Consider the following 26356-nt stretch of genomic DNA (forward strand, 5'->3'; position numbering starts at 1 on the left):
AGGACGTTCATAGTGTTCCACTATAAAATGTTTTTTTTTTTAAAAGTCATATTTTAAAATTAAATGGTCCGGAGTGGCGTATCATTTCTCAGCAGAAAGGCTTCCATTGCCCTGCGTTTGCTTTATTAAAATCCAACAGGCTCGCTCATGTCTTGGCAAACATTCACATGTGGTGTTGTAAAAAAACGAATTCTTCAAGTGTCCCGCCTGGAAAAGTTTCCCCGCTTGCCAGTTTGGTTGAATTTGTCCGCTTTACGGCATCGTATAGATTGCCTCAGCCCGAATCGTCCTTGAGTCGTTTGGGTACCAAATGGGTTCCCGACGACGTTTCCAAGTTGGCCGCCGCCGAAGCGTGAGATTGCGGAAAAAGAAGGTCGGTACGAGGAAGACTGGAAAGAGCGACGGAAAAGCGGTCGCGTGCAAATACTTCCCGGTTTAAAGAAGAAGACACGCGTGTTATTTCATTGGGCCGCTGACATTTGAACCACCGTAATCACGGCAACCGTGGCCGCTGTTATTGATCACTTTGTTACGGTCAAAAACACCTGGGAGGAAGCATTCCTTCGGGCCTTGACGAATCATTTTTGAAAATTCAGCCCTTGAAGCCACTTTCACCGACAGCAACATAAAATTTGGTCGGGGATATCCATCATGAGTAGACCTACACAAAAGTCTCAGGAAGCCGTGTCTGAAAAGACAGAGGAGGTCTGACATTTTGTTGAGAAGCAGCCATTTTAGGGTCATTTCGGTAACTTCCAGGGGCCTTTGATCACAAACTTTTTCACCATCATATCAAATCGGAACCATGCACACTATGCAAATCTAAATAAGTGAGATTAGGAGGTCTTGTCATTCATTATGCGTGGAGTATGATGGTCAAATTTGCAAATGAACCATCATTTGAAACAGTTACACTTAGCTTAATGGAATTTGGCCTATGGATTAAAAAAACAAACAAAAAAAAAACCCACAAGCCAATTTCCCTTAGAAACATGATATTTGGTAGCTTTTTTGTCCTCCTTTTTTTTTTTTAATATTATGCTTCTAAAGGGAGTTGCACCTCAAAATCTGGCATTTGGTTTGAAACGACCATTTCAGTGCCATTTGCTCATATACCGTTGTAAGGTCTTTTTTTTTCCCAAACCCATAATTCCTTTACTGCTGTCTTCTTTCTCAGCCTCGTATTTTCCCGGCAAAGTCCGCAGCGGGAGCGTACAATCAGGGGTGTCATAACTCTTATAAATATCAGTGGGCGGATGGAAGGAGTCGAGGGAGCCATTAACCTCTTTGCCACCCCCAGGAGACTCATTTGTCTTTGCTGAGGAATCCCCTTGAACTGAGTCGCAAAGGCCAAGCACGTTTGCGCTCTTGAAGCTGTGAAAATACAAACAAGGGCTTCATTTTCGCCAATTTATGACTGATTAAAAAAAACCCAAAACAATTCAACCAACGAGGAAAGCAATGTGGCAATATCGCCTCTTTTCTCGGCGATGTACTCAAGAGAAAAGGTCGATCAATTCTCCTTTTAGACAACGCGCACCAAAACTGGAAATGAACATGCCTTTACATGGCTGTTTCAGCTTCACGCCATCAGATAGTAATGCTGCAACCATTATTCGAATAACAAATAAGTCTATTCTAAAAATATGTTGAACAATGTCTCTAACCATCCAATCATTTTCCCAAGCGGACTCATGTTTGAGCGGACGAAAGTTCCACACATTCAAAGTCATTGACGATACAGTGAAAAATGAGAGGATGGTGAACTAAAGTAGACACAAACCATAATAACCGCACCGGTTTAAATGCAAATTTTGTATTCATGGTAATGTTTAATCAGTGCCGGCCATTTTCAGACCCTTCTTTAACCCATTCATGTACCCTGTAACCCGATAACATGATAAGCTGTCCACTGTAGTGACCGCTGACCCTGACAGGGTTAACCGACCACGTGATTTTTTTTTTTTAAATACTGTACCTCAAGACGTACCTGGGATTGAATTCCTGAATGCTTAAAGAAACATGTGAAAAACATCCTTGGCATTGAATGAGTTAATAATGCCAAATTCCTTTTTGTGTGATGACTCGACTAATCGATTGGATGATTGGTCGAATGACCTCCTCCAAAAGTCTTTGACAGCCGCAGCTGGATCAGAAATTGAAATGCGTCACCCATGCCAGCATCTCGACCTGCGATTATATAACAAACAAACAAACAAACAAAAGGTTACACGCACAGTGCCCTGTTGCACCTCTGAATCTACGACTCCCCCAAACCCTCGTCGATACCTTTCACCCGGCACAGCAAGCTGGGAAAAACGAGGCTCTGATGTCCACTGCGAAAGAAGCTTTTCTTTGAGTTGGATTTCCACGTCTTTAAAGTTGATGTGCTCAAAGAAAATGTTTTAAATGCTAATTTTTCTCCAGGGATGCATTGTAAAGACGGGTTTGACTGCCAGTCGCCTCATTTTAGAAGTGAAGAAGTTATTTAAAAAAAAAAAAAAAGGTTTTAAATGATAATTCTCCTCAGGGGAGGAACCCTAAAACACAGAATTTTGTACCCCTTCACCTGCTTTTTTTTTTTCTCACCATTTTACTTTCATCCCTTCCTCGCTGGGCTCATTCCTGCCGCTCTGCCGTACACATTTCTGGCTCATAAAACAAGGAGCTTTTAGGTGGCCAACTAAAATGTATTCAATTAAAAAGAAAAAAAAAACTCATTTTATGATTCTTATTAATAATATCAAATGAGCAGTACTTTCTGAAGTATTCATTCATTCTTTCTCTCCTTTCCTCGCACACTTCACCAAAAAAAGAGGAAGATCCTGCTTGCTTCAAGGTGCTTGTTCTTCCCACTTGAAGTTTTGTGTGAAACGAACACATAAAACAAAAGCGATTCAAACGGGATACATTTACACGCACACTTATACACCAAAATGTTGAACCAAACCATGTTATGTCATCACAAAAATCTGCGAGCATAACGCGAAACACCGTGAGTGGCTAATGGAAATTAGCATTGGAGGTGCAGTAATAAATTGTGGAATGAACATGAGAATTCAAGAATGTTAAATCACACCCACATTTGAGCTCTACAATTGAAAAAAAATATATATTGTCCTAATTCCCATGATCTATTCTGTGTTTCTCTCATTGGGCTGCAACTAATGATTATTTTCATAACCGATTAATCTGTTAATTATTCTATTGATTAATCGATGAATAAATAAAATATATATATATCTATATATATACTGTATATAGCTTAAAAATCGAGGCTGTGGGACACAAACAATAAACCGCAATACAGCAGGGCCACACTGTACCGTATTTGTTAAATTGCTTCTTTCATTCTTTGTATTTTTTTGCTACTGCTCGAGCAGAGATGATGTTTTCTTCTCCCTATCAGTGACAATAACGCAATTTTATTGTCTTGTATCCAGCGGAAGTGGGGTGAAAATGTCACCCCGACGCAGCTGCATGGCTGTCTTGAAATGAAAAATCGCCTGAGCATCAGCGTTCCGGCGTGCTGATATATGAGCCGCCATGGGAACTTTACAGCGCATTGGAAAATAATTTCAGAACTTTTTGGCAGGAGAAAATAGTGCTGCTGTGTCCTCATGTCACATCTTAGAACATCCAAAAAGTGTGCCGACGGACTTTGATCAATGTGAAGAATGGCCACCAAACGTTCAAGCAATGTGGAAATTAATGTTGAATCGAGTGAATTTCTGTAAGAGGAGACACCATGCACGTCATGGGATTTAGTTCAGGTTTCGGGCCACCCAAAAGTAAAGCGTGAAATGTAGTAAAACAAGAATATACTCCATTTTGGTGTCAGCTTACGATCTTGCTGGAGTCATGCAGTTTGATTTGTTTTTAAGAGTTTGACTTTCATGACCGTTTACGGTCTGGTGGTGAGCACGTCGGCCTCACAGTGCAGAGGTGCTGGGTTTGATTCCGGCTCCGGCTTTCATGAGTGGAGTTTGCATGTTCTCTCCGTGCCAGCGCGGATGATTGTCCGTCTCTGTGTGCCCTGCGACTGGGTGGCAACCGGTTCAGAGTGTCCCCCGCCTCCTGCCCGAAGGCAGCTGGGATAGGCTCCAGCACTCGCCGAAACCCTTGTGAGGATAAAGCGGATCAAAAAATGAATGGTTGGATCATTTACCGTCAGCGGCATTTGTCCGGGAGGAAACACGAAAGTGGCCATACGTTGGTTACGGGTGCCGCAAAGATGGTTTTAAAATAATCAATTATAGCTTTGAGGCCGAAATTTCTGTTGCCAGTTTTTTTGGGTCAACCTAACAGAGTAAAGCAAGGAGCCGATGATGTTCTGAGACTGTTCGCAAACCGAAAATGGTGTGTAAACCAAAGGTCATTTTTTGTATTAAATTTTTTTTCATATATCCAATTGTTCATAAACTGGATCATTTGCGAACAGAGCTTCCACTGTATTTAATAAGAGGACAGCAATATTGGGTAAAAAATAAAGTGTGTATACACACACACACACACACACACACACACACACACACACACACACACACACACATGCACGACTGCAACTTCCTGTCCACTCCTATGAGAGCTCGGCGTTCAGGAAGGCTACACTGGCCAGCTTTACGCCCCACCAGAGACTGGAGCGCAACCATGAGAAATATTGCTGTCATACACAAACACACACCAGACAGAACACATGTTGCTCCATGGTGAAAGTGCAACTCAACACAAGACAGGAACGTTTAGGAGCACCGCTGTGTGTTTTTGGACCACTGGAAGTACAGTGAGACCTCCATCCCATTTATTTGTTTGCTTCTTTTAATACATTAACCCTTTCAGGGACAGCGGTTCCGACAGTGGACATCTTATCGTGTTAACAGGTTACAGGGTGCAAGAAAGGGTTAAAATGTGTTTCAAGCATGTAGGAGGGGTAAAAAGCAATGGAGAAAAAAAAATTGGCTGGTCTGTATTTCGCAGATTTTCACCTATTGAGGGCGGGTGTGGACCGGAACGCGTCGGCCGTATGCCCGGGGTTTCACGGCATACCCGAGAGTGACGATATGCACCGATTAGGCTACGTCTGCAAGCATGATGTCAAATGTGGTCTGGTTCGACACGGTTTACAGTTGTGAGCATGTGTTGTGGTTGTGATGACATGTTGCGTTCGTGGTGCTCACATGTGTCGTCCATGTGTGTTGTGTCACTTGGACGTGACGACGTGATGTTAGTGATGATGAATGAACAGTTGAGGATCGAGAGCAGGATGTTCCTGTTGTTTTATTCATGCGCTATGCTCGACTAAAGCGGAGCGTACGTTCACACTTGTGGATGTTAGCTTTTGTTGGCCAATCAGGTTTCGGCCTCTATGTGTTGCCATGTCAATCTAATCTGCCCAGGGCCTTCGGAATAAGTCGTTGCTGGCCCATGTCAACTTCAACTCTATGAGCAATACAACTGTTTGTTTTACCAATCAGATTTGAAATTTCTCCGCACCCGGCCAGAGCGCTGGCCCTTGATGACATCATTTTTCCACACTCTGACTCGTTGGTCAGAGCAAAATCAATTTTGACAAGACAACATGAATACATTTTAAAATCAGCAATGTTCGGGTTTCCAAGGAGAGGATTTCAAGCGTTTTATATGGAGAGTTCAAAAGCAAAAGCAGATGTCTCCTATTGTGGCAAATTGAGTAAAATGAGGGTTTTTGTATGGGCCAGGTTAAAGCTGATAATTAGGATTTAGGGAATTCTACATTATGTCAAAATATTAAGAGGCCCCTCTGGAGGGAAAAACATCAAACTTTTATTGACAAGCTCTTTGATGCTGTTTCATCGCAAAAACAGATGACGCCAAAACAGTCCAAAATGTTCATGAGAATAAAATGACAGTTTAATGCTAAGTATGATGCTTTGTAAATAAAACTTAATAAGTTTAAGGCTGAGGTTTAAAAGTAGGGTATCGAGCCAGGGTTGAGGTTTCAAAACATGGCTAGGTTTTGTAAGTAGGATCTCAAGGCAGGGTTAGGATTTTTACAACTGGATTAGGATTTGGAATTCGGTTGTTCAAAGACAAATATTCCGAAAGCGTGGAGCTGACAATGGAGAGTAAACGCGTTTTGACTTGCAAATACGTTTCAATGTACTTGCGAGTACTTTCGGATGTATTTAAATCCATTCCAGAGTACTCGCAAGTACTTTCGGGAAGTACTCGCAAGTCCTTTCTTACGTACGAATGAATATGTTCAAACGTACTCACAAATATGTTCAAAAAAACAACATTTTTCCATAACGCCACCAAGGTAGTAACTTGTGCAATTTTTTTAATATATATTTTTTGGCCTACACTCTACCAATACATTCAAAAATTAAGTATACATTGTTTTTTTTGTTTGTTTTTTTATGTCTGCAGTGCATGATTTCCATTCAGCATGTTTTCCATTAGGGTTTCAAAATAGGGTTTGAAGTCTTTCTTAGGGTCTCAAATTTGAGTTTCACGCATGGGTTCGGATTTCAATAATGGGCTTGAAGACAAAGAGTCTTTCAAGTAGCAGTTTCAAATGAGAGTTTCAAACCAGGGTAAGGACTTGTCGAGGAGTTTGTTGAATTGTGGAAAACGTTATGAAGTAACACCAGTACTGTTGAAAATGTAGTACTCTAATACTACTAATGTCATATTACAAATGCAATGCTGGAAAAATTCTCCTCCAGTCTATTGTGTGTTATGCAAGTCTTTGTCTCCCTCTGTCTGCTTTACTGTGTAATACTGCAGTCATAACTCGGAACGTGTCCGTGTGTTTCACAGGCCTTGGTGTTCCTCAGTGTGCTTTACTGGGCTCTGCAGAGTTTCTCACAACTGCCCTCCCTCAAGATGAAGTCTGACTGAGACTCGGGAACTGCGGACCGTGGCTCCTCACGCTCACTCCATACACTGAAGGTTACTCCATACACTGATGGATTTTTTTTTTTTTAATCTTTTGCTTTTTAGCCTCTTAAACAAGTAGTTAAGTAAGTAGAGGGACCCCTGTATATGACAATTTGTGGTGGAGTAAAATGTTGCACAGAAGATGGCACTGTTTCCTTCCCTGTCAGCATCTGCTTCATCTGCATAAGATCCAAGTATTATAATATAGTATATCCAACAAATAAAGCGATACAATACTTTAATTACCGTTGCTATTTTTTGACTAAACTTTATAGATTACACCACCTTATTTATTATGTACAGGGTTTAGTATGGGTTGTAACACTCTGACGTTTCAAGACTGGGTGAGGGTGCAAGTTGTGGTTGGACTCGAGCAGGGCTCACCAATGTGGTGCCCGAGGGCATCAGTTAGTCACAAGTAGGGTTCTAAGCCATGGTTAGGGTTTGAAAGTAGGGTTTCAATTGAAGGTTAATATTTTTTAAAGTAAGCTTTCAAGCCACGATTAGGTTTTGAAAGTAGGATTGCAAAATGGCTTCAAAGTAGCATTTCAGGAAAGTGTATGGTTTGAAAGTAGGATTTAATAATAATGTTAGGGTTTGAAAGTGGGGTTTCAAGACAGGTTTAGGGTTTGAAAGTTGGGTTTTGAAACTGGGTTAGGGTTTTAATAAATGATTTCGGTTTAAAAGTAGGATTTGACGCCATTATTCGTTTCATTTTAATGCAGTGTCAAAGCAGAAGCTACAAGCAGCTGTGAATATTCATCGATATGATATTATCATATTCATCATATTCGTCATGCATGAGCACCAGGACAGATGGCACAACCGCTCTGTATTTTCTTGGACGCATGTGTGCATGTGTTCATGAACATGCTTTCATAACAAAATAATCATAGGCATGTCTTCTTTATCCTCAGCGAAGAACTAATATTCCCAAAGACTCCTCTTCTTTGTTTCTGTCTGCAAGACTGGATTACACTGCCCCCAGTGGCTAAGTCATGCATTGTATTGTTTTCCTTCAAATTCACAACAAAATGTGAAAAAGTGAAGCGCTCTGAATCAGTGCATCCGGAAAGTATTCACAACGCTTCACCTTTGGATAAAATGTGATTTCTATCTTCAAAATAATAATTATTTGCTAATAAAGCGCTGTGAATACTTTCCAGGCACACTGTATGCATCCTGACATTAAACCCTGAACCCAAATCCTTGGTGGCAATCGACTAATCATTCTATCGATCGATTCTAACACAATTTTCTGTTTAATGATCACAAGTCATAAAATGAGACCAGGACAGACATATTGATGGCGCTGGGTCGGAGGAGCGTCGTAAAATGGACGCCCGAGGCCTGCCGCTTAACCCTCGACAAAATGTCGCCACGATCAATAACATCCATCGTTGCTCATTAGATCTGGATGGGGAAAAAAAGGAAAGAACAGAAAACAAAAGAAAAAAGCTCAAGATGACACTTTTGTGTGTGTTTTCTTCGTTGCTTGTATTGTACAAAATGCTTGATTTGACTTTTGTTGGCGCTTCTTTTACTGTGAATGTAACCTATCATGTGTTTCTCATTTTTAATTCATCAGCCGTTTGCTGTAACATTTAATATTTAGATATTTGACTTTGAATCACTTTGAGAATTCTGTGAAATGCAAATTGCATTTTAAATACAAGTCATTTTTATTAGCGCTCTTTTTGTTAACTTATTTCACTTCTGATATAGTTTATTATTTCATTTTGTATTATTTTAGTATTTATATTTGTCTTTCTCTCCTTTTGAACATTTTGTTTTTACTTTTGACACACTGTGTATTGTTTGGAATTATTTTTTTATGTATATATTGGAAGTCTTTTCATTTGAACTTATTTTGGATATTAATATCCTTTATTCATATTTAGATTTGTTTTCAATTATTTCTCGTCATTTCTTCTGTTCTTTTTAAAATGTATTTTATGTTTGATATTTCTTTAATTTTCAGTCATTTTTATTTTAATGCAGTCTCTGGGTGGCCCAGTGGTCCAGTGGTGATTTTATTTAATTTTTGTACATTTAAAAACTTTTACATGTGTTAGTTATTTTTTTTCCTTTGTCTTTAAAATTAATCTTCTTTTTATTTTCATGTGTAATTACTGTATTCCTGATATTTTTATTTTATATTGCAGAGAAACAGGCGGCCCGGTAGTCCAGTGGTTAGCACGTCGACTTCACAGTGCAGAGGTGCCGGGTTCGAATCCAGCTCCGGCCTCCCTGTGTGGAGTTTGCATGTTCTCCCCGGGCCTGCGTGGGTTTTCTCCGGGTACTCCGGTTTCCTCCCACATTCCAAAAAACATGCATGGTAGGCTGATTGAACACTCTAAATTGTCCGTAGGTGTGAGTGTGAGCATGGATGGTTGTTCGTCTCTGTGTGCCCTGCGATTGGCTGGCAACCAATTCAGGGTGTCCCCCGCCTACTGCCCGGAGACGGCTGGGATAGGCTCCAGCTCCCCCCGCGACCCTAGTGAGGATCAAGCGGTTCGGAAAATGAATGAATGAATGAATGAATATTGCAGAGAAACAGTTTTCATTTTGTATTTATTCAAAAACATTTTTTTCATTATTGTATTTTGGAAGGATTTTTAAAATTGCATTTTTATTTTTAATTGTTCAGATTGGATTGTTTTAAATTATACTCTACTTCATATATTTTGTTTTTGACATTTTCTTTTTTTTTTTACTTTCCACTTTTAAGACATTATTTTTAATGTACTGTGATTATGTTACTTGGACAATTATTTCGTTTTAACTCATTTAATTTTCACCACCTTGACAATTTTTTTTTCTTTTTATTTGATTGTACCAACCACCATGTGAATATTATCTGACTTCACTCATGTTACCAGGCAGAATGTTTGATGGTCGGTGTTCGTAATGAAGTGTCCCGTTGAGGATGTTGACAATTAGCATTTGATGGAGGCATATTAAGTCATGTGCATCGGCATGATCAGCCACACTCCTCCTTGTGAGGAGGCCGATCCGTCATGGGTTCCGTCCCCTCGGGAAAGAAAACCTCACCTTGGGTCATCCCCGTAGACTTTTTGGAGCTTACGTAATGCCCATTCAGGCAGGCAAACGACACTGCTATTTTTAGCCTCATAAGTGGAGTACAAGTGAAGTGATAGAATTATGTATCCAGTGGTTCCATTGAGATCCAATTACTCCTCTGGCCTCACAAGATAAACACTATTTCACATTTTTGCCTCCAAAGCTCATCGACTTGGAGAGAAAACAACGAAGCAGCGATGTGAATCGACTGCAGCGGGTTGATGTGCACTTAAAGGTTGCCATGGCAACTGCTCACTTTCCAGCGAATGAGATGAGAGTGCACTAAATGAGCCGTTCCCATTTGACTGTGTGGTGTAGTGGTCTCCGCAGCCCAGGGGCGGAGCCAGAAATTTTTCACTGGGGTCTCCAGGGTGAAACAACAACTCGCCAAGGGGTGGCCATAAGATGACTCGTACATACTTGGTGCCAAAAAATAATGCAAATTGGCATCGACATACTAATGGTTAGCATCGATTGTTGTTTTTTTTTTTTTTTTTTTTTTTTTTTAAAGAGGCAACAGATATTTGGACATAAATGGTGGTGCAACACCTTTAGACAGATTATAGAACTATATTCACAAACGTATATTCTTTATCCTGTACAAAAAAATGACTAAAGCATCTTACCAAATCACTTCAAGAAGTAGTAGATGTCTATTCGTCTTTGTTTGTACAGTATTACTAAATTCAAATATTCATTCCATGTCATTGTATTTATTTCTTTCCAACGGTCTATTGTCTTCATTTGTGGGCATTTCTCTCGGCTGCACTGCTTCCATTCCGCGGATGTGGATGTTATTTTGTATTTTTTATTTTTTTGCCCAAACACATTTCAGCCTTTTTGTCTTGCCAAATCAATTTAATCTGCTCAAGCACTTCACAGTCAGTTGAGCTGGTAAATTTTTCTCGAACTATAATAGCAACAGGACTGTTTCTGATTTGTCAAACCAATCAGATTTCAAATTTGTCTCGATGACATAAGCAGGTGTCCGTTTTCAATCTGGGCAAAACTTGATGAGCAAAACTGCCGTTGCTTCCTGTTGCATTTTAAAACAAGGTTCCGGGGTTCCGGAGGATGACATGAAATTGTGAAACAAGGCCGTGCGGATGACTTCTGGGTTATATGTCTTCTTCATTCATCTTCTTTTTTTTGGATTAAATTAACACTGTTTCGGAGTAAATTGTGGACTACCATCTAGAAGAAGAAGAATAGGATTACACCCAGATTAGACCAGACTGAGAACCACATAAATTATTAATTGTGCAAAAAAATAAATAAAATCCTCAAAGTCACAGGACAGCAAACTCATGATAAATTGGATTTACCGTATAGATGTTATATTGTGTTTTTGTATAATATTGATGTGTGCTAGTGGGAGTCTTAAGTGGTTGATTACATCCGATAAATCCCCATTGAAGGCCCAGGCACCAGATACACTTTCCATTAGGGTAGGTTCCATTCAGTTAGTGTGTTGGAACGCATGATCCAATCCAGTTGTCTGTTGGAATACATTGCCATCATATACTGGGTGCCACTCACTCTACAGTTCGACTTGTCGAGGTGCTGGATTGAAATGACACATGAATATGGAATGCAGCATGCATGCTTCCATAAATCCTTCTCGTCTCTTTCATCTGTCCTTTGTGTCATCCGGCCAGTGGATCATCCGCTGGATCCTTCACCGGATCTCCTAGGAGAGGTTGTTTCCCCAAAGGTTGGCGCAGTAGAGGCTGTCACACTGAATGCAAACTGATGCTACGTTCATGCTGACAGGAGAGAGAAACAGGGGGGAGGGGGCGGCAAAAGTGATGAGTCTGCTCTCTCGCAGTCTCTCTCTCTCTCTCTCTCTCTCTCTCTCTCTCTCTCTCTCTCTAACTCTCTCTCTCTCTCTCAGACGTCTTTGACTGGAGGAAAACAAACAGCAGCACCGTAGCCTCTTTCTCGACATCTCATTCAGAAATACATCAGCATCCAATGGAGCACTCAGTGGATCGACCCTGGGATTGACACCTCTTATGTCTTTCACAGAATTGACTTGCTTTAGCACACACTGGATCATTCACTGGAGTTCTACTCCCCCTTCTTCACATGCAACATTTAAATGTGAAATATATACACTTGCCTGAGAACCCGCTGGATTGTTCGCAGGCTTGACCACTGGATCGCCACCCCCTACGTCTTCATACTCTACATCGAATTCAGACAGACTTGACTCTTGCCTAGGCACTCACTGGATCATTCACGGAATCGGCCATTGGATCATCCGCTGGATCCTTCACCGGATCTGCACCCCTTCTTCTTCATACCCGACATCCTGTTTAGAAGTACAGATTCTTGCCTTGACTCCCACTTCATGCTGCTGGATCATCGCCGTCTCTCGTACACGCTCAAGATCCAAGGCGAAATCCGGATTCCTGCGTCCACATGCACTTGATCTTCCACTGAATCACCACCGTCTGTGTACATACTTGACATCTGATTGAAAAGCCCAAACCAGAGCTTCGGTATCCATCGGACCATCCAATGGATCCTTAACTGGATCAGCCCCAGACCATCCACCAGATCAACCACTGGAACATCCACTGAATCAAGCACATACTGGATCACTGTTTGTTTGCCATCCTCAACATCTAATGACAGTGGACACACTCCTCAGCCTCAACAACACCCACTGGAAAATCTGCTGGAATCTTCCACTAGATCACCCCTGTGGATGCTCCAACTCTTCTTCACATTTGACTTCTAATGAAAAAAATCTTCACTCGGCATCCGCTTGATCCTCGACTAAATCATAGCCACCTCTTCTCTACACTTAACATCGATTTGTAGCATAAATAAACACTCGTGTCTCAACATTCTCTGGATCCCAACAAGATGATCTGCTGGATCATTCAATGGATCATCCACTGGATCAGAGCTGCCTTCTCCATACTTGAAATCTAATCACAACATAGACCATCTAGTCCCAGCATCCACTGAATGCTCTACTGGCTCAAACGCTGGATCCTCGACTGGATCACTGACTGGATCACTTGTTTGAATGGAACCCCCCGAGATCGTAGTGGAGCCACTGCTGAATCCCTATGTGGTGTTATCCACACTTGATGTTTAATTCAAAATACGCTGAATCCCTCCTCGTATTCTCCACCGGATCAACCACTGGATCCTCAACTGGATTACTGCCAACTCTCCCCATCACCCACTGGATCACTACTGCCTCTTCTAATTGAAAAAAAAAAATCCACACTCTTGAGCACCAATTGGATCCTCGACTGAATCGGCACCGCCTCTTCTTCTCCACAGTCAACATCTAATTACAATAGAAAGACTCTTGCCTCAGCACCCACTGGATCCCCCAGTGGATCACCGCCTCCTCCTCTTCTCCACACTCTCAATGACAAGCGCAATCACACCGCCTCGTCTTCGGCCACTATCTGGAGCGACCAGCGCATCTTCTGGACTCATCTGGGAACGCGATCTGCTCCCTGGACTCTGTCGCAGGTGAGCGCTGGCATGTTGACCTCATCTCATCGTCTCATTGAAGCATGAGTGTCGCAATGTGTACGAACGTGTGTATGGTTGTTTTTTGTTTTTTTTTTGCATGTGTGTGGGAAGGCACTCTCCGTCTCTTGATGGATACGGCGCACTGAAGCGTGAGCACACACATGAGGATGCCGCTTATGAAGCATGCCTCGGAATGACAAGATAAGCCAGTTTAGGATATCGGGAAATCATGCATGTGGGTGTGTATGTGTGTGATATTTTAATAATTGTTTTCATGCATGCGTGGCGACTACTTGCAGTCATTTAGGCTGCACACAACTGAGACAGTAATGTAATGATGTGGAGACTAGGTTAGTTGTTTGTCCCTAATGGGTTGTGCATCATTTGGGCTCCCAAAAACTGCAACAAGCGATTAAATGCGGGCTGTGTAAATGGTGGTCTCATTAAGAGTCTGGGGGGCTGCTTGCGCCATCATCATAGCAACAGCTCAGTCTGATGATGCCAGCGGACACAGCCCAGAATGCCAAAAAAAAAAAAACCCAAAAAAACAAAAAACAGACTCTTGCACTTGTTGCATTAGGCTAGGATGCTGCACCAACAGACACCTATCCCTAATATCCAACTACGCTTGCTGGGTCCTTAATTAAATTAAATTAAATGTTATTTATATACTGTGGGGATATGGGACATGCCTGAAAACTTACAATTCTTTGCTAGTATGTGTGTCCTGCTGAACATTGTCTCAAATTCTACCCCACAAAACTCGCTCAGTAGCATCTCATGAAAAGTTAGAAAAAAAACAGTTTCACCAGTCAACACGAACTTGGGTGGAGATGTTGATCATAACAAAACACACAAAAGAATCTCACAGACTAATGCGCGAAATAGAACACAAAGTCAGCCATTTTGGTTTGAAGCAGCCATTTGGAGCAAATTGCGGGGCTCTCACTTTGATGAAAAAAAAAATTAGCCACTTACACCAATTGGATGGCGCAACTTGACATTGGGTGGCTCTGTTTGTTGGTTTGAATCTCACTAGAAAAAAAACAAAACAATGATACCCTCACACCCACCTCAAAATCCCAATTTGACCCATTGACATGAAATTGCTTTGACATCTTTGACATCATAACAGGATGCACGAAAAATTCTGGAAACCATGCCTGAAACGAAATGAGAAGTCTCTTGTTTTGGTTTAAAGTTGCCATTTAAGGTACATTTCAAGAGCTTGTACTGTGACCAACTCTGACCAGAGAAGTTGTCCAACGAGCCACACTTGCAAGCAGATCTCCTTGCTAAATGGGCCATGCTAAATAGCGAAGCATTTTTTGGCTCAGCCCGACAATGTGTGTGGAGCATGATGCCAAATTTGATTCCAATGTGACACATTTTCATATCAATATTCTTCTGCTCCTTTTACCTTCTTGCCTTTGTCTAAACAGCCCACATTGAAACCGCTCATTAGTTTGGATTAGGTGTGGCAAAAATGCTGCTTGGTGAGGCCTGAGTACCATGATGAGCGGCCAGGACGCTTGGGTCACGCTGACCCCCGCGGAATTCGCCCTCTTGCAAGAATACACCCAGTGTGAGTATGCATCGATTCTTCTATACAATTATCTATCGTTCTTTGGAGTATATATTCACAAGTACAACTAATTAATTGTCGCATGTACGATTCTAAAAAAAAAAGTTTGGATGCCCTTTCTTCAGGCTTCCAATTTGCTTGAATAGTTACAGAGGGGTTGTCTGTTGCCTCCAAATGCATCTTTATTATTGGAACACAATTTGGTTTGTGAAGCTGATTGATTTTGGAAAATATTATGATTTTTTTTTTTTTTATTAATACAAATTTATATTGACACCCGAAAAATTAATGATCCAATTTAAAAGCATTTTTCAATTAAAAACAACCTCACTCTCTTGGCTAGCACCGTTTTCAAAGCAGATTTCCTCACATTGCTAGCAATTTTAGAGCATTTTAACCAATCTTTTAAGACCAATTGAATATTGTGTGTGACAAGATCCCCCCGTCCCCCAAAAAAACCTGACCAAAAGAAAAAGTCGATTTTCTTCTTCCATCAGAGGAAAAAAGTTTTCCATCTTTTTTTAGTCTTTAGTAATCAGCAGTAGACAATTGGTTAGCTTAATCAAAAGCACATTTCTTACCAAAAAGGAGAGAAAACAAGCTTTTTCTGAAAAGCAACAACCCAACAACAAAACCCTGATTGCCGCTATTCTTAATCCCTGAAATTAATACTGAAACTGACTTTTTGATAGCTCAGCGAGTTCCATTTCACGTCACACATAAGGACATTTTGAAGCTCTATTTCTAAAAATATATTTCCAGAAAACGCTTCTGTTTGCAGTTAAACATCAAGTGATAACAGCTTTGAACCGCAACAAGTGCAGCACAATTCAACTTGAACGGCGCTCCTGTCATGTATTCTCTTTTTCCAATTTCCTCCTGTAATGACATGCGCCGCGTTGCTGATGATTTTTGGCACCGAGATGGAGACGTTGAAGCGTTTAATGCGAGCGCCGCCAGTGATCCATCATGCCGCTTTCACCGCGCCGTGCCCGCGGTTTACGATCCCCTCCAAAATGTTGACGTGCGGAAAGACGTAGTGTGGAAAATATGAGACAGAGCCTGGCGGGGCGCCTCGCGCTGCCCATGTGTCCTTCCAAACAAACTTTACTCAAACTGTCAAAGCTTGTCGGAAAGCAAAGTGTTCCAAACAATAGAACGCCCTACGTCGGAACCATAGGCAGGGCCCGAAGGTTTTACTCACAACACATTTGATACACGAGGCAACTGAATGTTTTTCAGCACCTTAAATAAAAGCACATAAACAAAAAGCCGAAGGCAGTGAAAGGCAAAGCAAAAACAACAGAAGTGGCTTACTAAGAAATTCTTCAATCTGCAATTTTTCACAGCATAGCTTCCTTTTTTTATTTTCGTGTCATCTCATGACGAACATGCATGCCGGATTTTGCGTCGCCAGGTGCTCATAAAATGTGTTTAACTTTCTAGGCAGGTCGTCAAGTGAATCAAATCATCAAGTTTTTTTCATACATTAACCCTTTCATGCACCCTGTAACCTGATAACCTGATATAAGCTGTCCACTGTAGTAACCGCTGTCCCTGAAAAAGGTTAAACTAATCCAAAAAGCAGATTTAGTTGAAGAGGGAACACCAAAGCAAGTGGGCACAGAGAACAGATTTGTATCATTGTGTTTCAGCAGCTGCAGTCGGTTGTCGAATATTCTGTGCTTGTCAAGTGTGCACATTCATAACGCACGATAATGCCTCCCAACAACGACTTTATGTGCCCAAAGTGCCGCTGTGCTGCATTACAATCGTTTTAATAAAATCTGCAGAATGTGACGCGCGCGCGCGCGCACACACACACACACACACACACACACACACACACACACACACACACACACACACAAACTCCCCCATTATGGATCGTGTTGCCATGGCATTCAGAGGAATGATGACAAGTGCCCCAGCGTATTGCAATGAACATCTTACATGGGATGTTGAATTCAAGCTCCACACACACACACACACACACGCACGCACACACACACGCGCACACACACACACACACACGTACTGAAGTGGTTTTGTGCACCTTTGATCTGTTGCCAGACTCAACCAAGAAGCTGAAAGACGTGCTGCAGGAGTTCCACGGCGATGGCGTGCTGGCCAGATACAATCCAGAGGAGGTTTGTAGCAATTCATCATCCAGCAATCCAACACACATTTTTATGCATTCTAGGTAACATACATAGGCCTAATGGATGGTATTATTTATAATATAGCTTATTTCAGATTGAAAAAGCCTATTAAAAAAAATAAAACATTAAATGTCATGAGACTTGCTGACATCACGCGTGAAGACCCTTTGAAGTTTTGAGGCACACTTTTCCACAACAGTCTTGCCAGTGCATCTAATCACCTGCCACTGCATGTATACGGTCTCCTCCGATTCTTTTTTGTTTTAGTTATTCACTGATCAAAAGATAAATGACAGACAAAATGTCAAAATTCCATCTTTTATTTCATGGTATTTTCATCTACATGTGTTAAATAACTCAAGATAGAACCACTTTTGTATGGAGCTATAATAATAATAATAATAATACATTTCATATGCACTTTTCAAGTGAAAAGAACATGTTTAACCCTTTCAGGGACAGCGATTACAACAGCCAGACTGTTGCATTCTTCATTTGAAATGCTTTTCCAGGCCTTTACCGCAGACTCTTTCAGTTCTTGTTTGTTCCTGGGTGTTTCTCCTCTTTTGGAGGTCAAATGCTCGATTGGGTTATGGTCTGCTAATTGAGTTGGCCAGTCCAAGACCTTTTTTTTTCCCTTGATGAAGTCCTGTGTTGTATTGGCAATGTGTTGTGGGTCATTGTCTTCATGCATTTTTTTTTTTTTTTAAAATAGCCAGGCAAAATGGCGTTGTAGACTTCAGAATTCATTATGTTGCGACAATCATAAGTTACTTTTGAAGGGTACTGTACATGTTAAACCATGATATACTGCTTTAATCTGTATCCTATCTATCTTTGACAGAAACAGGAAATCCTGAGCCAAGTGAGTTTTACTTTCTTCTTTTTTCATTGACAATTCCTTTACTGACATAAAACCCCGCAGGCTGCAGAAATGTGAATTGATCACATTTCAAAGGCTGTCATTTTTCATCCTGTGTGTGTGTGCATGTGTGTGTGTGTGTGTGTCAATCCAGGATATTGACTTTGAGGGCTTCAAGGTGTTCATGCAGACCTTCCTGGAGAGTGAGCTGCCGCAAGAGTTCTGCCAGCATCTCTTTATGTCCTTCAGCAACAAGGACCATGCCAGCCCGTCTTCGTCCTCCGACAAGCCCAAAGTCCCCGGTAAGAGTTTACAGGGCTGTGAAATAGTATTTGTAAAATAGTAAAAAAATATCATCGTAAAAATCCTCCACACAGCGATGTGAAAGACTCATCACCGATTAGTGCAAACGCTTGATTTAAGATATTGCTGCCAAGGGTGGCATAACCCATTATGAGTTTCGAATGTGCCATGGCTCGAAAAAGATTGAAAAAAACTGCCATAGGCAACAGTCGTTCACGGTTGTTAGCTGTTTGTATATTTTTGAGCCACCTAACGTTGCAGCAATTGTTTCTCCTTGCTAAGAAGGGAGCTTTTTTGGTGTGTAAATCAATGTTAAATTATGCACGTTATTCGCTGTAATTATTTTTATGGCCACTAGATAGTGTCATTTTTCTTTGAGTTTTTTGGGCTTTGATGTTTAATTTTTTGTTTCCCGTGATTTTATATCAGTGTCCCATTTCTTGACAAGGAGAGAGTGGAAACAGATGCTAAGAAATCCTTTTAAAAGTGTCTTTTCACAGCTTTAAATGTTTTTTTAAATGATGTGAGAGGAGAAAAACTATATAAAAAAAATTGTGGTCATTCTGTCTCGCAAATGTTCACCTATTGCGTGTCATGCTTGAACGTATTCGCCGGGATAAACAGGGGTGCGCTGTATTCGTCGTTCGGCTAGAATGATGATGGATATAATAATAACTTTGGTGAGTCATAAATATTCTTTTGTAAATCCATCGCTGTGCTATTGATGGATGCCACTGTTGCTCTTTGATTGATGTCAGGCCTCCCCACCAACATGAGAGACTTCCCGATTGCAGGTTTGACTTTTTGTCCCACCCCCCTTCACCACAGGACTCAAGCTGATGAAAAGCAACTCAACCCCACTGAGGACAAGCGCTCTACCCGGGCCGCCGAGCACGGTGCAGCTGAAAGATATCGTGTGCTACCTGTCGCTGCTGGAAGGAGGACGGCCCGAGGACAAGCTGGAGTGTGAGTGCTGACATTTTACAGATGTGACGCGTCAGTGTTCAACAAGACATTTCATCACGTTTGGAAAGAATATTCAGGGAGATCATTTCAATTGACAGAAAAACGAGTGACTACTTCTGCTCTGACCTAAAGTAATGACAAAAAGTTGTTTGGCTTTGTGCGGGCAGATATTCCCCAAAGTGTCGTTGCATTCCGAATCACCCAGTGGGTTGAATCAAACAGATTTTGATGATAATGAAACTGGGTGTGCTTGTTGATCGTGACGGTGCGTCACAAAATCTCAACTCTTAGGTGAGTTGGAGAAGGCATCGTGAGATGGGGCCCGTCAAGTTTTTTTAATTTATGTAAAAAGCGGCGGGGCGGCTTTCATTTGACGCCTTATAGCTCAGAAACTACTGGTTCAATTTAGAAGATTGGTGAATATTATACAAACGTGACCTTTAATTTGACCTTGAAATTGACCTTGTGGATCAGATGATCTTGATACATTTTTTTCATGAAATATAATCTCTCACACTAAAGCATATAAAAGTTTGAGATATTTTTTTTGTTTATCAGCAATAAGAAGTCAAAGTATCAGAAGTCGGACCCTTCGATATTTATTGAATATTTTTTGTAAGCTTGAAGTAGGCTTACACACAAACCCTAGGACAATTTGACCTTTTTTTTTTTTTTTTTAACTTTGGCATAATTATACATGAAAATTTGCAAAAAATATTGGCGTTAAAGTATACGAACATCGACATTTTACAAGGTGTGATCAGGAAACGATTCTGTCTTGAAAGCAATCCTTTGTGTAGTTTAGTCATGCACATGGCGCTCTCTCGTGGTCTGTTTTAGAACTGCAGTCTTTTATTTAACCTACATCACATGAGATTTGTTAATTATATTACTTTACGAAAAGGCTTTTCGATTATTTTTGTTGACCATTGTCAATTTAAAAACCATTGCAGTTTGCAAATTGTACTAATTTTTATTATGCTGAGATTTAGTTTTTTTCGAGTCAGTGTCTGAAATCAATTAACGATAATAATCACCATCATTGTTATATGTTGTCTATTTCTGCCATTCACAAGATTTCCGCTGATATCAGTCTGTTGAAAACAGGATTAGGATCAGAATATTTATGGAAAATTGAAATTTGGATCCTACAAAAAAGATCACACCTAATCTCGACCCCCTTGATTTTGCATTAAGATGTTGGCCAAGAACCGGTGCGCTTTCACGGTTTTTAAACATTGCTACGTTTCAGAATATTTGTCATCATTGTAATTTTCAAATTGTACTGATTTTTATTATGGTGAGACTTAGTTTTTTTCGTGTCAGTGTCTGAAATTAATTACCGGTAACTATAATAATCACCATCATTGTTATATGTTGTCTATTTCTGCCATTCACAAGATTTCCGCTGATATCAGTCTGTTCAAAACAGGATTAGGATCAGAATAGTTGTGGAAAGTTGAAATTTGGATCCAACAAAAAAGGTCACACCGAATCTCGACCCCCTTGATTTTGCATCAAGATACCGGTGCGCTTTCACGGTTTTTAAACATTGCTACGTTTCAGAATATTTGTCATAGGAAAATGATACTTATGGGATGTCACTGGAATCGCCTTGAAATGATCTGCTAAAAATTGTGGCTTCATGTTCTCTGAAATTTTACACGCATACTTCGATTATGAGACAAACCGACGACTATATGTTTAGTGATGCCATGTTTCACTAATTTCAGCTAACTTGTAATGATAATATGAAAGGTAACTGATAAAGGCAAAGAGTTAATAACCAAAACAGGATTAGGATCAGAATAGTTGTGGAAAGTTGAAATTTGGATCCAACAAAAAAGGTCACACCGAATCTCGACCCCCTTGATTTTGCATCAAGATGTTGGCCAAGAAATGGTGCGCTTTCACTGTTTTTAAACATTGCTACGTTTCAGAATATTTGTCATAGGAAAATGATACTTATGGGATGTCACTGGAATCGTCTTGAAATGATCTGCTAAAAATTGTGGCATCAGGTTCCCTGAAATTTTACACGCATACCTGGATTATGAGACAAACCGACTACTATTTGTTTAGTGATGCCATGTTTCTCAAAGTTCAGCTAACTTGTAATGATGACATGAAAGGTAACTGATAAAGGCAAAGAGTTAATAACCAGCACAGGGATGTCGTGAAGTGTTAAAAGTCCATTTCTTTCTCATTGAATATACCGGTAAATATTTTGACATTAACCCTACTAAACACGCAATTTAATTGTCTACTATCTCAAAATGGGGGCTTTGATTGAGCCTTTTTCGTCAATAAATATATATATATTTTTAATCCTGAATTTAAAAAAGGGGCAGCCATTTTGGTTTTGTAGTCCAGTAAGTGTTTTCACGTGTTTTTCCACTTTAAAAAAAAATGAACAGTTGTGTTCAGTATTATATTTTTACTGTCCATTTTTGTCTCCCTACAATCACTTCCTTGTAGGATCGTTGACAATCGACATCACTTTCTGTTCGCAATGTGGAAGAGACCATCACTGTGTCTCCTTCTAATGGAGACTTTCATGGGTGTCAGCAGTTATCTTATGCAATAATAGGAAAGCAGTCTATGTGCTTTGTCGTCATCCTTTGACGAGTCAACCGCGGTGATAATTATGAATATCTTGTGTAACTTTTAAAAGGTTATGAAAGCACACAAATTTGATGACATCTCCCCCCCCTTCTGCTCTCGACACAGTTATGTTTCGTCTCTATGACACAGACGGAAACGGCTCTTTGGACAACTCGGTAAATATTTCTTTTAATTGTTGATGTCGTGTATTTATTGTTATTATTAGAAAAGAGCACATACATACATAGACTGCTATCAAGCCAGCTTGCACTTGTCTAAAATGTCTACTGTATTTATTTGTCTGTGTCTGGAGGGATTAAATCATGGCCATCTACATTCTCGAGCTCATTTTCTGAATCTGGTTGTCTAAAATATCTGTTTGGGATAACTTGAGCTCATCTACCTTTGTACTATTACTCATACTCAGAAATAATTATATTCCAATACTATGATGCGCATGGTGCTGGATCAACCAAAAATTAAATGATTTTCTTTCACCGCTATTAGATTTGAGAGGCGCTATACGCACACAGATATTTTGGTTTAATAACTTCAAAAATAATCGGACCTTGCCTAAATAAAGAGACACTGTAATTACTAGAGAGGTAAAATGACATTCGTCTACTTGTATGTCCACCAGACTTGAAGTTCATCTTCATCTCTTATCTACGTACTGTACTGACCGAGACACCTCATAACTCAAATGAATTGAAACAAGCTACATTTAAGTGAAATGTTGGCAAGACTGTTAGGAAATCATGCAGATTGTTCAAATGTCAATAATGACAAGCTGTCGCTCGAAAAAGGCTTCCATATAAGTGCCATCCACGTTCAAGGGCAATTTTTTGCTCTTGAACAACATTTAAGCTTCTCGCAAACTCATCCAAGCTGGTAAATTCCCAAATTCATTGCTTCACATTTGTGAATTAGTGAAATTTGAAGACTGAGGGTTGCAATTTTATGTGACAACACTCTTGTGGGCGTGGAATTGGAGGCTTGAAGAGACAACTTTGTATATCCCGTCATTAGTGTGCCATTATTAGCATCCTATTATTAGCTCTGGAGCCCATTATTATCTTGAGGGGGGGAAGGAAAAGTGGCCCCAAAAAAATAAATGAATGCGCGCGCACACACGCAGATCTCAATGAAGTCTTTCTTTGTTTTTATTGTCTTTATTCTTTGAAACAATGCATCTCTATTCCGAATGACACTCAACATATTACGAAACATCATCACAAGTGACCCGGTGTTGAACTTTACAATAACGTCAGCTGCTCTGCTTCTCCCTGAAAAAAAAACAGAAACAAAAACGCAACAACAACAAACACTGTATCTAAGCCACCGAGCTCTTCACACCGCCTCCACTGACATGTCCAACCTGTTATTAGCCATCCGCCCATTTACAACAGCTTCTTACAAGGCCAGCTAAGTACTGTCTTTAAATATACCACCATACGTATAGAAATGTGTGTGCGTGCATTTGTGTGTGTTTGCAGGAACTGGAGCACATCATTTCGCAGATGATGCACGTGGCCGAGTACCTGGAATGGGACGTGACGGAGCTCAAACCTGTAAGAGGCCAAACTCGAAATGTTTTCAAGCTAAAATGTGACTTTATTTATGAACTAAAGTTTTTTTTTTTTCTCACTCTTGCAAGCGTTTCTCATCAGCCGCCTTCACTATACAGTTTCTTCCGCAAACATCCAGTCAGAATTGAGCTGTTAAAATGAAAAGCTTCCAATTTAACCCTTTCACGCACCCTGTAAGATGATAAAACATGAGAAGCTGTCCACTGTAGTAACCATTGTCCCTGAAAGGGTTAATGCAGTTCAATAACCAACCGACTGTTGGAATACAGTAGAATACACATTATTTTCATTGTGAAATTGCTCAGCTGATACAATACTATTAACATTTTTTTTTCATTTTTAATATATTTAAATATAAAAAAAGCTGTAATAATTCAGTTTATGTATTCTGCTATATTCAATAAATAAATTGTGCAGTAAAATTATACACCGTAAATTTATGTTCTCCCCCCCTCACATCTTTATATTATATATGTATAAGAAAAAAACCCAATGTGGACATACATATATATTCCAGACATATACATTTCAGTCGGTACGCGCTAAAATGGGGAGAGAGGGTCATGCAAAACTTGACAATCCCGTAAAACGATGTACATGACACATGAATGGTCACCTCTCGATGCCTGAGAATTAAATGTTAACGTTAAGAAAATGAAATAAAATGATTTTCATCTTCAGTCAAAATCAGTTGCGTTCCGTTTTACTTTCGGGGGTCATCATCAAGTCGTTTGAGTGAGTATGACGAAAGGTTTCGAGAAAAAAAAGTTAGGGAGCCATCATCCAGGGAGAAATAGAAATACTATTCCAAATATAGCCTCATTTACATAAGACTTGGTGAAGTGAAGAGCTCGACTTGCTGCCCCCTTTTCTCAATTTTCATATCAATTGTTGTATTCATAGATCCTCCAGGAAATGATGCAAGAGATCGACTATGACCGCGACGGCACCGTGTCTCTGGAAGAGTGGATCCAGGGAGGGGTGACCACCATCCCACTTCTGGTCCTTTTGGGTCTGGAGACCGTGAGTACACAAAGGCGTCGGTGTCTCTGAATGTTCACACTGGCACATTCACAAGAAATTTGCATTTCGAAATTGATACCATATCGGTGATACCCTTTGAAGAGCATGATTGCAGTTCAAAGAGTGTACACTAGATGGGGGCATTTGACAAGATTCTGTGCAAGTTTTATTTATTTATTTATTTATTTACCCCGACTGTTTTTCATGCCACCCATTAATCCGAACTGCTTACAAAATCCTCATGAGAATCAGAGGCATGCTGGAGCCTATTCCAGCTGTCTTCGCGCATTGTCAAACTTATTTTTGGTTTCATGCATTGATACTTTTCCAAGGATGTTCCTATGATGACAATTGCTGAATTTAAAACAGATTATACATATGTATTTTTGCCTTTTTTTTTTAATGCAAAAATGTACCAGAAACACAACCGGTTTCAATTGAGATCTGGTTTAAATTGCACATTTGACAATTTACATCACATCAATTTTAGACCAACACTTATTTTGTTGTTATCATGAATCAAAGGCTGTACAGAGAGCTATTTTCTCCTTATCCTTTGAAAACGATAATGGGAAAAATAAAAAGGATTCGGTTGTTTAAAAAAAAACATTCACATTCAACATCTGTCTTGGCTTAAAACAAAAAGTTGAATTTTACACCTTGGAATAAAAATGGCAATTTTGACCTCCCGCCCCCACCCCAAAAAAAACCCTTTAAATATTTTTCTATAAAGTTATATTTTAATGTCATTACAGTATGGTGTTAAATTGTCCAGTGAGTCCACTCGATGTACATTTTAGAATCTCTTCTTGATCCAGTGGAACAAAATGAATTTATAAAAAAAAAAAAAAAAAGCGCAGTGACAAAAGTGACAATGTTTATCTACTGTGTGATTTTCTGCAGCGCTGAACTTACCGTAATTGCACGGTGAAAGCAGTAAAACTAAAATAAACTCAATGCTTATCAGATAAGTGACCCTGTCGCTACTTCAACATTGCTAATGGTGTTTGCGTGCGTGCGTGTGCGTCCGTGTATATGCGTGTATATGCGTGTGTGTGTGTGTGTGTGTGTGGGTGTGTGTGTGTGTGTGTGCGGGCGGGCGCGGGTGCGCGCGTGCGTGCGCGCGTGGTGCGTGCGTGCGTGCGTGCGTGCGTGCGTGCGTGCGTGCGTGCGCGTGCATACAGAATGTGAAAGATGACGGTCAGCACGTGTGGCGTCTGAAGCACTTCAACAAGCCGGCCTACTGCAACCTTTGTCTCAACATGCTTATCGGCCTCGGCAAGCAAGGACTCTGCTGCTCATGTGAGTGGAGCTGCTCTACAACAAATACACACACGCACACACACACACGAAACCTGCTGAACTCCCATTAATAGATAATAATGTTTTGCTTATCCTTTCATGCGATAAAGTCACATTTTCAATCCACTTTTTTTTTTTTTTTTTTTTAAATGACCTGCTTCCTTTATTTTACATACTGGTGTTGGCGTACACTTTATTGTAACGACCACCTCATTTCCATACATACACAATGAGCACAGGGTTTGCAAAACAGCCCTTTTTGTATACACACCTGCAATGGGGCACCAACACCACAGACAAGCAAAGAAATGGAATGACTTATTTTTAGAGCACAAATGTGAATACCTTCAACACTTTCATGCACAAATAATGATAACCTACATCAGGATTTTTTTTTCTCGAGTGTTTTTATTAGTCTTTAGGCATGGAAAAAAAATAATGGCAGTGGATG

The 26356-nt window shown here is 40.3% G+C and overlaps 2 protein-coding genes across 3 annotated transcripts in view; both read left to right on the forward strand.

Annotated features, from left to right (window-relative positions):
* Positions 1-7249, forward strand: part of agmo (alkylglycerol monooxygenase) — a 35913-nt gene extending 28664 nt beyond the window's left edge. For both annotated transcript variants that reach the window (XM_019878697.1, XM_019878698.1), the window contains one exon: positions 6802-7249. In XM_019878697.1, the coding sequence (XP_019734256.1) occupies positions 6802-6882 (81 nt within the window). In that variant the 3' untranslated portion in view covers positions 6883-7249. The remainder of the gene's footprint in view (positions 1-6801) is intronic.
* A 5368-nt stretch (positions 7250-12617) lies between these two features.
* Positions 12618-26356, forward strand: part of dgkb (diacylglycerol kinase, beta) — a 50778-nt gene continuing 37039 nt past the window's right edge. Inside the window, exons 1-10 of the mRNA XM_019878788.1 lie at positions 12618-13506; positions 14952-15094; positions 17168-17244; positions 18101-18121; positions 18273-18420; positions 19250-19387; positions 22118-22167; positions 23488-23562; positions 24484-24603; positions 25788-25905. Of these exons, the coding sequence (XP_019734347.1) occupies positions 15022-15094; positions 17168-17244; positions 18101-18121; positions 18273-18420; positions 19250-19387; positions 22118-22167; positions 23488-23562; positions 24484-24603; positions 25788-25905 (820 nt within the window). The 5' untranslated portion in view covers positions 12618-13506; positions 14952-15021. The remainder of the gene's footprint in view (positions 13507-14951; positions 15095-17167; positions 17245-18100; positions 18122-18272; positions 18421-19249; positions 19388-22117; positions 22168-23487; positions 23563-24483; positions 24604-25787; positions 25906-26356) is intronic.

Source organism: Hippocampus comes, unplaced genomic scaffold (assembly GCF_001891065.2).
Source record: "Hippocampus comes isolate QL1 unplaced genomic scaffold, H_comes_QL1_v1.1 scaffold315, whole genome shotgun sequence".
Taxonomy (NCBI): Eukaryota; Metazoa; Chordata; class Actinopteri; order Syngnathiformes; family Syngnathidae; genus Hippocampus; species Hippocampus comes.